General features: G+C 38.8%; 1 protein-coding gene across 2 annotated transcripts in view; it reads right to left on the reverse strand.

Moving 5' to 3' along the window:
* Zfc3h1 (zinc finger C3H1-type containing) overlaps positions 1-13444 on the reverse strand; it is a 75393-nt gene that overhangs the window by 56006 nt on the left and 5943 nt on the right. For both annotated transcript variants that reach the window (XM_004650105.2, XM_045151733.1), the window contains exons 2-5: positions 12167-12583; positions 4745-4809; positions 1259-1457; positions 35-258 (exon numbers count right to left, since the gene is read on the reverse strand). In XM_004650105.2, the coding sequence (XP_004650162.2) occupies positions 35-258; positions 1259-1457; positions 4745-4809; positions 12167-12583 (905 nt within the window). The remainder of the gene's footprint in view (positions 1-34; positions 259-1258; positions 1458-4744; positions 4810-12166; positions 12584-13444) is intronic.

Genomic DNA, 13444 nt, shown 5'->3' on the forward strand with positions numbered 1-13444 from the left:
AAAAGAATACCAGTTTGTATTATACATTCCTTACTTTGCTTCTTGACCTCCTCTTCCCACCAACCAGTTTCATGAATCGATTGTACTGTTCTTCCTGATTTGAAAGATCTCTAATCTTTCTAATTTCTTCTTCTCTTTTCCTCCTCTCTTCTTCTTCAGCTTGTTTCCGCTGATCCTCTTCTTTTTGCCTCTCCTGTTCTTTTTGTTGCTGAAGTTTTTTCCATGCCTTTGTTTGCTGCTTCCTCAAAGCTTGTTTAGCTTTATGGAAAAACACACACATGAGTATCTACTACAGTTGAGACTCTGTAGGTGACAAAACAACTTTAAATATTGTTCTAATCACTGACTCACTCACACCTATAGTGAGTCCCCTCTAAGTTTTGGTTATATAGGTTTATCCTCCAGACTCAAACCTCCCTGAATGAAAAACTAGCAACTGTAGGCTATGTTAATTCAATTAAAGGAATTCAAGTGGGAAGCTAAGGAGATGGATCAGTGGTAAAGTGCTTGTGCGCTCACATAAAAATGTTGGCTATGGCTGGAGAGATGGCTTAGTAGTTAAGCGCTTGCCTGTGAAGCCTAAGGACCCTGGTTCAAAGATCGATTCCCCAGGACCCACATTAGCCAGATGCACAAGGAGGCGCACGCGTCTGGAGTTCGTTTGTAGTGGCTGGAGGCCCTGGCATGCGCACGCTCTCTCTCTCCCCCTCCTTTTCTTTGTCTGTCACTCTCAAATAAATACAAACAAACAAAAAAAAAAATGTTGGCTATTATAGGACATAGCTGTAATTCAAGCACCAGGGGGGCAGAGACAGGAAGACCCCAAGGACTTATTGGCTAGCAAGTTTAGCCAAATTGTGAGAGAACTGTCTCAAAAATAATAATAAAAGCCGTGCGTGGTGGTGCACGCCTTTAATACCAGCACTCGGGAGGCAGAGGTAGGAGAATCGCCATGAATTCAAGGCCACCCTGAGGCTCCATAGTGAATTCCAGGTCAGCCTGGGCTAGAGGGAGACCCTACCTCAAAAAACCAAAATAAATAAATTAATTAATTAATAATAATAATAATAATAAGGGCTGGGCGTGGTGACACATGCCTTTAATCCTAACACTCAGGAGGCAGAGGTAGGAGGACTGCATGAGTTCAAGGCCACCCTGAGACTATAGAGAGGTTGACAACCAATATTGACCTCTGGCCTCCACAAGTATACACATACACACAAGAACAACACAAAAAGAACTTGAGAAAATTAATCACCTGTTGTGCTAACTTTTTTAGCAGAATGTGGTTTTGTACTGGTTTTAACTTTCTGCTGTGCAGCTTTTGTCTTAGTCAATTTTTCTTTGCTTTCTTTCATCACCTGCTGTTCTTTTTGCTGCCATTTTTTACTGGCTGACTGAAGAGCCAGAAGACGAAGCTGTAATTCAGATAACTCCTCTTCATCCTCACCAAGTTTCTTTAAAACAGAAAAACATGTTACAATTCTTATGAGACTAATGTGCTGCTTACTTCATTAAGAAGGCACCTGAGGGGGCTGGAGAGATGGCTTAGCGGTTAAGCGCTTGCCTGTGAAGCCTAAGGACCCCGGTTCGAGGCTCGGTTCCCCAGGTCCCACGTTAGCCAGATGCACAAGGGGGCGCACGCGTCTGGAGTTCATTTGCAGAGGCTGGAAGCCCTGGCGCGCCCATTCTCTCTCTCCCCCTCTATCTGTCTTTCTCTCTGTGTCTGTCGCTCTCAAATAAATAAATAAAAATTAAAAAAAAAAAAAAGAAGGCACCTGAGTTACAATTTTTAAATCCTACTAACCTTAAATATTTTGCCAAGCTGAAGTTTTCATAAGATTAAAGTTCTTGGGCTGGAGAGATGGCTTAGCAGTTAAGGCACTTGCCTGCAAAGCCAAAGGTCCCAGGTTCAATTCCCCAGGACCCACATAAGCCAGATGCATAAGGTGGCGCATGCGTCGGGAGTTCATTTGCAACAGCTAGAAGCCCCAGTGTGCCCATTGTCTCCCTCCCTCTCAAATAATATAAATTACATAAATATATATATACATATAGATATATATTAATTTTTTATATTAATTTTTTGAGGTAGGGTTTCACTCTAGCCCAGGCTGACCTAAAATTCACTATGTAGTCTCAGGGTGACCTCAAACTCACGGTGATGCCCCTACCTCTGCCTCCTGAGTGCTGGGATTAAATATGTGTGCTACCACGCCTGGCTGAATAAAATATTCTTTTAAAAAAGATTAAAATTCTTTTAAGTGTACCTGCAACTGTACACATGTATGTGAGACTGACTTGTGTGGAGGTCAGAGGACAGCTTCCAGGTGTCATTCTGGCCTTTTACCTCACTGGAGGCAGGACCTCTCATAGCTCACTCCCTTCAAGACTAGATAGTCCATGAGTTTCTGGAAATTCTTGTGCCTACCTCCCATCTCACCTTCGGTATACTGGGGATACAGAAGCGTACCACTGCTTCCTGCTTTTACATTGAGCCTAAGATTCAAATTCATGTGCTCCATGACTCCAGTTTTACAACTGGAATTTAGTCTTAAAACATATATTTAAATGATAATTATGGATAAAATTTCATAGCATAAATCTCAAATGTTCACTTGAGAGATGGCTCAGAGGTTAAGGCATTTGCCTGCAAAGCCTAACAACCCAGGTTTAGTTCCCCAGTACCCACATAAAGTCAGATGCAAAGTGGTACATTCATCTGGAGTTCATCTGCAGAGGCTGAAGGCCCTAGGGTGCCCATTCTCTCTGCCTATCTCTCTTCTCTCTGCTTGCAAGTCTTTTAACACAAACAGGAAATGACTTAGTGGAAGGTTTGTATACTATGTAACTATATATACTTTGAGGGGAGAGAAGGATTGACCAAACAGGATGATGCAAAAGAGGAAAGGTTAAAGTTGGACAAGCCTTTTAGCAGGGCTACTGAAGTAAGTGAGCTCAAAGCAGTGAATGTAAAGAAACCAAAAATCCAGAATGTTTAAAGAAGAATTAGGAATGAAGTAGTACTCACATAATGATTTGATACAGTAATACAAAGAAAAATACCATTTCATATTTGCAACCTTTTTTATGTATGTGTGTGTATATATACTATAATAACTTTAAATGTTATACAGTATGCACATTACATAAATAAAAAATATATGTAATACATATACATATATACTCTTAATCACTTTTGAAGGGAAACAATTGGAAATCTGTCCACAAGTAAGTATTTGATGCTCTAATTATGATTATTCTTCTGAATATTTAAAATATTTTGACACCCAAGACTTTTCTTCAAGGAAAGTCCAATAGGAAGGTATGTTGAAAGTGAAGGTTTGAAGTTTTTTTCCAACTAAAACACTTATCTCCTTCCCTCCTTTTCTTTTTCAGGACAATTTTTTAAAAAATTAATTTGCTCCACACATCTTAGCTAAAATATAACTGAAAATGCCAGGCTACCCTAAGCAGAGATTGTTAATTGGAGTTCATGACCTTAGGGAGTACATGCATATCTTATAAAGTTATGGAGGAGGACGGAGGAGACAAGAATCAGTCTCATGCAGGGGAGATGGCTCAGAAGTTAAAGGCACTTGCTTGCAAAGCCTGACAGCCTGGTTCAATTCTCTAGTACCCACGTAAACCCAAATGCACAGAATGGCCTATGCACTGGAGTTCATTTACAGCAGCAGAAGGTCCTGGTACACGTGTGTGAGTATGTATGTGTGTTTCACTCTCATATTTCAAAACATTAACTTACAATTTTTCTAATTGGATATTTTTCTAAAATTCAATTTTTTTTATTCATGACTTCTAAAGATTATACCTTAATGATTACTTTCCACTGTTGAGAAATACATATTAACATTACATTTTTTGTTTGCTTGTTTTTTGAGAAAGTATCTCACTATGTAGCCCAAGTTAGCTTTGAACTCACAATCCTCCTACTTCAACCTTATTCCTGAGATTATAGGCCAATACCACTATGCTCATCTCCAAGTCACTTAAAAATACCAAATTCTGTTACTTAATACTGAAATTCTAGAGTTGTACTGTCAAATATGAATCTGTCAATGAATCTGTCCTGTTTAAATTTAAATTGAATTAAACCATTTTTACCAGGTGAATGTCTACCTAATTCCAAAGCATCACACATTAAGGAAAAAAAAAATACATGAGGGCTGGAGGGATGGCTTAGTTAAAGCACTTGCTTGCAATGCCAAAGGACTGAGGTTTGGTTCCTCAGGACTCACCTAAGCCAGATGCACAAGGTGGCACATGCATGTGGAGTTTGTTTGCAGTGGCTAGAGGCCATGACGTGCCTGTTCTCTATCCCCCCTCCCTCCTTCTCTAATAAATAATTTAAAAATATAAAAAATACATCAAAAAATGGAAAATAAAACTACAAGTTTCAAAATCAGTTACAAAAGAAAGATGACTATGAATATGAATAGTAGTTTAAGGTATTGAAATTTGCAGAATTTAGTGAAAATGAACTCTAAGACAACTTTCTAGAATACCTTATATCCAAATAAGGTCACAGTAATGATGCTAAAAAAAAAACACTTGACTATTAGCTGGGCATGATGGCACACTTCTACTCCCAGCATTCAGGAACAGAAGGCAAGTTTTGGGCTACAGAGTTAAGACTTTGTCCCTAAAACCAAACAAAGTCAGACTACAGTAATGCAAGCATCAACCTCAAAGAGCTATTCAATCCCCCAAAGCAGTATCTTACCTTTTCAGATAGAATATCTGAGGTATTAATTCTTCTTGTTAAATTTTGTTCTTTATCTTCCAATCCTTTAAAACAAAATAGTACTATAAAAGATTGCCACACATAATCTGAAATAAAATAATGCTAAATAATATTCAGTAGTAATTATTTTAAAGGGTGTCACTATATGGTCATATTGCTTACTCACCCAAATGAAAAAGTACCATTAAAGAGAATAAAGAGCTGACCAAACTTGTAACATCTGTCATTCTAGTAGCTAAAAGCAAGTGATTGACATAGTAAGAAATGAAAACAATATTTTGATTTTTAAAAAACAGCAATAAATAAAAATAAAAGCAAACCTACGATGTTATAAACAATCATTATGTTCACTAACATTTCTAAGAGCCTGGAATAAAGCTCTCAGCCAATTTGTGAATGAATAAGAACCACCACCGAATTCTGCAACAGGATTATACATAGCCTAGCTATGCACAGCTTTACTACTGTGGCATTTCAGTTACAATGATGGAGACTAAAATAACTCTTTTGGTTTAACTGCGGAATGAGAAACAAAATAAACACAGACCAGTCCTTCCAGAAATCTCACATATCAGAGAAGAAATACTTGAGAGAAGTATTTAAAATTTCTAGATGGACAGAAAATCAAAATGAGAAAGTGGTTACACATAAGGCAAAACAAACAAGTTGGGGGAAGAGGCAGAAATATGTAAGAATAAACTCTTAAGAACAAACTATGAAAATGAAATATGAGAATGAGCTATGGGAAAAATTCTTAAGGACCTTACAAGTAACTTTTCTGAGAATGTTGCTGTTAAGATACTTTTTCTAAGTTCCTGACTTATAACTTGCCCTGAAGTTTATCTTACATCCAAATACTTAGCTTGGTCAAAATAATGGAACTAGGGGCTGGAGAGATGGCTGAGCAGTTAAGCACTTGCCTATGAAGCCTAAGGACCCCAGTTCAAGGCTCAATTTCACAGTACCCACGTAAACCAGATGCACAAGGGGGCGCGGGAACTAGGGGCTGGAGAGATGGCTGAGCAGTTAAGCACTTGCCTATGAAGCCTAAGGACCCCAGTTCAAGGCTCAATTCCACAGTACCCACGTAAACCAGATGCACAAGGGGGCGCATCCATCTGGAGTTCATTTGCAGTGGCTGGAGGCCCTGATGCACCCATTCTCTCTCTCTCTGCCTCTTTCTCTGTTGCTCTCAAATAAGTAAATAAAAATTAAATAACACTGCAACTAGGATTCCTCTGCCTTAGTTTACCTTTATCAGCACAGATCACCAATATTGACAAGAAAGTTAAGATGACTGAATTTAAGCTATGTTCACTGCCCTACTTCCTCCGTGGTCCAGATGCACTTTGACCCAGAACAATGTGTACATGAGTGAAATATTCTGTCTACTTTGAAAGCAAAGCATGTTAAAAGTAACTAGCTGCCACAAAACTACTGAAAGCAACAGGTGGGCTTAGTGTGGCCGCATTTACAGACAAGCTTGTGTGTGTTCTGGATCAGAAGGGCCCAAAAGGTCCTACTCCTAAATTCCTTCTTTACCAAATGTCTCAAAAGTTCCTTATCCTTTGTCCATGTAATACTAATTGCTCATGTATTACTGTGTTTTGTTGTTGTTTTGCTGTTCAATAAAAACACCAATGAGTGCCTGTAAGCAGAAGCTACACTGGCAGAAACAGCAGCAGTGACAGAAGCAGTGGGCTCACTCTTGGTTTAACAACTCCAAGGGACAGTTTTCCTGCTTTCAGGCTCTGCTCTCAGCAACAGCCAGCCCACTCTTGGGCAAACAAATGTAAGAGTGAGTTTCTATAATTCCAGGGCAGCACCATAATTGGTTAGAGAAGTAGTTAAAGTGGCCAAATACTCGATCTCAGCACCTTTAAAAAGCCCTCGGTGTACCTATTTGTTCATTTGACTCCTTCTGTTCCCAAACAGAAAAGACTAACTTCTACCTCTCAAAGATTTATAAACCTAGGTGGCTTACCTATTTGCAAATATGTTTTGCCAAAAAAAAGTTAAAAACTGCAATTGAAATTTAAAGCTCAATAGGTGGGCTTAAGGCAGATCAGACACATCTGAAGAGAGAATCAACAAATGAAAGGCAGAGAAAAATCTCCAGAATACAGCAGCATTGCAGAGGAAAAAATACTCAAGAGAAATTAAGAGACATCTAAACAGAATTTTACAAAAGGAATAGATTAACACAGTATTTTAGGATATATATTTTTTCAGACGCAATAAATAACCAAATCTTCGATCATCCAGCACAAGAAACTCAAGCTGTATAAACAACACTCAGGAGGCAGAGATAGGAGGACTGCTGTGACTTAGAGGCCAGTCTGGGCTACAGTGAGACTCTGCCTTGAAAGCAAGCAAACAAACAAACAAAAAAAAAAACCCCAAGATGGCTTTCAACAACAGAATAAAAAAAATACCTTTAGGGCTGGAGAGATTACTTCGCGGTTAAGATGCTTACCTGAGAAGCCTAAGAACACTTGTTCAAATCTCCGGGTCCCACATATAGCCAGACAAAAAAGTGACGCAAGCATGCAATGTTGCACATGCACACAAAGGGGCCTATGCACATCTGGAGTTTGTTCAAAAAGGTTCAAAGGCCCTGGTACACCCATTCTCTCTCTCTCAAGAAAAAAAAAAAAAAAAAGTTAGCCAGGTGTGGTGGTGCACACCTTTACTCCCAGCACTCGGGAGGCAGAGGTAGGAGGACCCCCATGAGTTCGAGGCCACCCTGAGACTACAGAGTGAATTCCAGGTCAGCCTGAGCTAGACCAAGACCCTACCTTGAAAAAAAAAAAAAAGTTATCTTAGTGTGGTGAAAATATAATCAATCATCCTAGAATTCTAAATTCAGGAAAAAATATCAGTAAGCTTATTTTTTTTAATGTGTAAGTTTTATACTCAGTCACATTTCAAAAATTCTGGCGAGGATCACCATGAGTTCGAGGCCACCCTGAGAATACAGAATGAATTCCAGGTCAGCCTGGGCTAGTGAGACCCTACCTCAACCCCCCCCCCAAAAAAATTCTGGAGGTTGAGATGGTTCAGTGGTTAAAGACACTTGCTTGCAAATTCCCCAGTACCCACATAAAGCCAGATGCACAAAGTGGTACATACATCTGGAGTTCATGTGCAGTGGCAACAGGTCCTGGCACATCTAAATATACACTCATTCTCTCTCTGAAATATATGGTATATATATTTTTAATAAACATGAACAAATTATTTAAGCATAATTGAGTGTAGACATGTATAGAAAAAATGAGCCAAGAAAGCATTAAATATAAGTACAAAGCTAAGCAAACAATGGTTCTTTTATTTCAATGACAGGGTAAAGATCCTGATTCAATTCTGTTACAGATAAAAGCTCACAGTACACTTACTACAAAAACTACTTTAAGAACAGAGATTTATCCAACTTCTAAACTAGCAAAAGAAGAAAACTACAGGAAGAGGCAAGAAAGACAAGAAAAGTTCAAGGATACACAATCATGAGAAAGGTCAGTAGACTACATGTTCAAATTCAAAGATAGATTGTTACATTAAATTACAAGGCAGGGGCTGGAGAGATGGCTTAGCGGTTAAGCGCTCGCCTGTGAAACCTGAGGACCCTGGTTCGAGGCTCGATTCCCCAGGACCACGTTAGCCAGATGCACAAGGGGGTGCACACGTCTGGAGTTCATTTGCAGTGGCTGGAGGCCCTGGCGCGCCCATACTCTCTCTATCTGCCTGCGTGCGCGTGCTTCTCTCTCTCTCTCTCTCTGTCACTCTCAAATAAATAAATAAAAATGAACAAAAAAATTTTTAAAAATTACAAGGCAGATCTAGACCTATTCTATGTATAAATAACATCTGAAATCTGAGACATAATGATATAGAAAGTCTGAAAGGATAAAAATAATGTAAAACCAGGGCCTGGAGAGATGGCTTAGTGGTTAAGCGCTTGCCTGTGAAACCTAAAGACCCCGGTTCAAGGCTCCATTCCCCAAGATCCACGTTAGCCAGATGCACAAGGGGGAACATGCACCTGGGAGCTTGTTTGCAGTGGCTGGAGGCCCCGGCACACAACCATATTCTCCCTCCCTCTTTCTCTCTGCCTCTTTCTCTCTCAAATACATAAATGGAAAAAAAAAAAAAAAAAAAAAATTTTAAAGAAAGAATGATATAAAACCAGGCATGGTGGCACATGCCTTTAAACCCAATTCTTGGGAGGCAGGCGTAGGCAGACTGCCATGAATTCGAGGCCACCCTGAGACTACATAGTGAATTCCAGATCAGCCTGGGCTACAGCGAAACCCTACCTTGAAAAACGAAAAAACAACAACAAAAATGTAAGAATACATACACACACATATTCTCTCCTTAAAGAGAAAGAGGATATGTTAATATAAGATAGAACAAACAATACTCTGAAAAAAAGATTACAAGATCACTACATACTAAAGAGTTAATTCCCCAACTTCAAAGTACTTAATACAAAAACCCAGTCTACCAAGTATTAGCAATACAGATCATTGATGGAACTTGCCTTACATGCATGAACCCTGTTTGATACCCAATAACTATAAAATGTGTGTGCGCATGTGCGCACGCACACAAAGCACAAGGATGCAATTGTGTCTTTGGCAAAGCCCTGGTGGATACCTGTTGTGCCAGTTACTTGAGAAGTTAAGGCAGGAGGACCACTTGAACCAAGGAGTTCATGGCCAGTCTAGGAAACATATAACAAGACTCCATTTCTTAACAAGCAACCACGATAGTGGATAGTGGCAGATTTTCACTAAAATTCTACTAGATCAAGCAGCTCAAAATATAAAGGCATGGAACTAGAAGTGTACCTTACTGACACAGGACTTTCCATATATTTGCTGGCCCTGGGGATCAGTCTAGAACCATAAAAATCAAAACACAAAAAGAAAAATATCTTGGGTAAAAAGTTTCATTCAAACCCAGACACTTTTACCAGTATTAACCATCCCATATGGCAGGTATGATTCTAATCTTAAGGTATCTCATAGAAGAAAAAGGAAATGACCTTCAGTTCACTTTATGAGTATCATAACCTGATAATAAAAACTTACATGGAATCTAGACTTATGAACACAAATGAAAAATTCTAAACATTAGCACATTTTTATGTAGAACTGCAAAATTGGAAAAATCCAAATGTCCTAGGCAACAAATCAGTTGTATATGGCAAGACTACTAAACAGTAAAAAAGAATTACTGACATACACAACTACATGAATGAATTTCAAATACAGTACACTAAGTGAAAAACCTATAATCAAAAGGCAATATAGGGCTGGAGAGATAGTTTAGTGGTTAAGGGGCTTGCCAGCAAAGCCAAAGGACCCAGGTTCAATTCCCTAGTACCCATGTAAAGCCAGATGGCTCATCTGTTTGTATGTCATTTGCAGTGGCTAGAGGTCCTGGTGTGCCCATTCTCTCACTACTTATCCATCTATCTGCTCCTCTCTCTGTCCTCTCAAATAAACGTTTTTAAAGACAATAAAAAAGAGAAAAATTAAATAAATAAAAGACAGTGGCCAGGTACAGCTCCGCATGCCTTTAATCCCGGCACTTGGGAGGCAGACATAGGAGGATAGCTGTGAGTTTGAGGCCACCTTGAGACTACATGGTGAATTCCAGGTCAACCTGAGCTAGAGTGAGACCCTACCTTGGGGGGGGGGGGGGGAAGAGGACAAAGTACTGACTGAGCATGTTGACAGAGAACATATAGTTACTTAGGACACTGGGGTAGGAGGATTTCAAGTTCAAAGCCAGTCTGAGTTAACTTTGTAAGACTCTGTCTCAAGATAGTAAGTAAAAGAGAGGGCTTGGGATCTCAAAAAGTGGTAGAATAATTACTTAGCATGACTAAGGCCCAATATTTGATCCCTAGCACTCACAAAAAAATAAAAATAAAAAAAAAGGCAATATAATGTATGATACCATTTATGTTATACCCTGGAAAAAACAAAACTCTGAATGTATGTATCTTCATTATAGTGGCTGGTGGTGATTACATATGAAAAACTTAAAAGGAACTAAACACTAAAACAAGTAAAATTTAATGTATATAAATTCTATGTTAATAGCAAATAAAGGTGGGCGTGATGATATACAACTTTAATCCCAGCACACAGGAGGCAGAGGTAGGAGGACTGGTATGAGTTTAACGCCAGCCTGAGACTACACAGTGAATCCCAGGTCAGCTTGAACGAGAACGCTCTCTTGAAAAACAAACAAAAAAGAGTAAAGAAAAACTAGGGATGGAGAGATTGCCTAGTGGTTAGGGCACTTGCTTGCAAAGCCAAAGGACGCAGGTTTGATTCCCCAGTACCCGCGTAAGCCAGATGCACAAGGTGGTGCGTGCATTTGGAGTTCATTTGCAGTGGCCAGAGGCCCTGGGTTGCCCATTCTCTCTCTCCCTCAAATAAATAAAAAAAAAAACATTAAAAGACACAGGCTAATGGGATGGAACAGAAAACAGGATCCATCCATTTAAAAAAAAAAAAGGAAAACTGTGATTTAAAAATGACATAAACCAGCCCAGCATGGTGGCACACGCCTTTAATCCCAGCACTCGGGAGGCAGAGGTAAGAGGATTGCCCTGAGTTCATGGCCTTTCTGACACTACATAGTAAATTCCAGGTCAGCCTGGGGCTACAGTGAAACCCTACCTCAAAAACAAAAACAAAAACAAAAAAAACACCCTAAAGATTTACAAATCTACAAAAAACACTGCAGCATCATATCTAACAGTAAATTTCCTTTTAGTTAAGAAACAAGTATCACATATATTCAACACTGCTTTACACATCCCAATCAGGATGGCAGGCCAAAAATAAAGATTAGCAGACATCAGGCATGGTGCATACTTGTAATCCCAGCACTCAGGTGGCTGACACAGAAGGGTCCCCACAAGCTTCAAGCCAGCACAGGCTACATTCTGAGTTCAATGGGAGCCTGGACTAGAGTGAGATCAGGCCTCAAAAACCCTTAAGATTAGCTGGAAACAAAACTTGTTAAATAATATAAATGTTTTTAATCAAAGTACATAAGAGTTCACAAAAAAATCTGAATCCAGGCTGGAGAGATGGCTCTGTGGTTAATGGGCTTGAATGCAAAGCCTAATGGCCAAGGTTCGATTCCACAGTACCCACATAAAGCCAGATGCATGGTGGCACATGTATTTGGAATTCATTTGTAGTGGCTGGAGGCCCTGGCTCACCCACTCTGTTTCCACTCTTGCTGCTTACAAATAAATAGATTTTTTTTTTTTTTAAAGACCAAACCCACTAAATGACATGTACTTACAAAACAAGTTACTCCTTTAGAAAAAGAAATCTCATTACTATCTGGAACAGTTAATTCCATTACCTTGACTAGATTCAGCAGTGCTGGATTTGAGGGAAAGCTGCTTTGCTCCATCTTTAACTTTTTTCAAACGGTTCTTTTCCCCTGGTAAAGTCAATTTTTGCCTGAGTGGTTTTAATTCAAATGCCTGAAAAGTTTTGACCTGTGTTTTCTCCTCAGGAGCAACTTCTTTAGTTGAGTCTTTTATAATACTGACATTATCAGTGCTTGGTTGGTCCTCAAGAGTCAATGTTTTAGGGTCTTCCTGAACATTCTCTTCTTTGCTACTCAAAGCAAGTTTTTCATCCTTATTGATGCACTCTAGTTCCAACTGGATTTGCTTATACTTTAAAAGTAAATCTTCAAATGTCTCTTCCCCACAATTTTCACTTTTTGATGAATAATTCTGTTTTCTTGATGGAGATCTTCCAAAATTCTTGGCTGAACAGCATATTAAGGAAACCAGGCTCCAAAATATTCCAATTAAATTTAACAAAAATATTTAAGTTATAGATGAATCTTTCTCCCTTTGTTTTTTTTCCAGATGAACTACTTTTAAGTTACTAAATTCCATTTAGTATACGCACTACTAGTGCCCACTTTATGTGCCCACACTGCAATTTAACAAGTATTCATAAACAGTCCACTTACAAAATCAATAGTCAGTAATTACCAGTAGACTCCACAGGTAGTCCATGTACTTAAGTTATAGGATCCTTCTTTTTGTAGACATTAGGAAAGCCCAAAACAAGTGGGTGTTAAGTATGCTTTTCTGAAGGAAGAAAGGAGAAACTGAATAGTTTATCACAGATGTAGACAATTTACACTTGAGATAATCAGGAAATTTTGTTTGTTTGTTTTTCCCCGAGGTAGGGTCTCACTCTAGCCCAGGCTGACCTGGAATTCAGTAGGTAGTCTCAGGGTGGCCTCGAACTCACAGTGATCCTCCTACCTCTGCTTCCCAAGTACTGGATTAAAGGCGTGCGTCACCACGCCCAATAAGGAAGGTATTTTTTCTTTTAGTTTCTTCTTATTTCAAGTTTTTTTTTAATGATAACAATGAATACTGACAATTTATTAGATTTTTTTTAAATCTAATACATTACAAACTGTTAACTCAAGATACTAACAATGTACACTTTATAACATTTAATAATAAAATAGAAAACTTTTGAATAGTACATTTTGAAAATGTACTTTTTAATTTTAAACAATTCATACACATTGAAACGGATGCATTTATCTCCACCCTGGAAATTAACAAGAGAAGTACAATGTAGATTTAATACAATGAATCATTTA

Source organism: Jaculus jaculus, chromosome 6 (genome assembly GCF_020740685.1).
Source record: "Jaculus jaculus isolate mJacJac1 chromosome 6, mJacJac1.mat.Y.cur, whole genome shotgun sequence".
NCBI classification, from domain to species: domain Eukaryota; kingdom Metazoa; phylum Chordata; class Mammalia; order Rodentia; family Dipodidae; genus Jaculus; species Jaculus jaculus.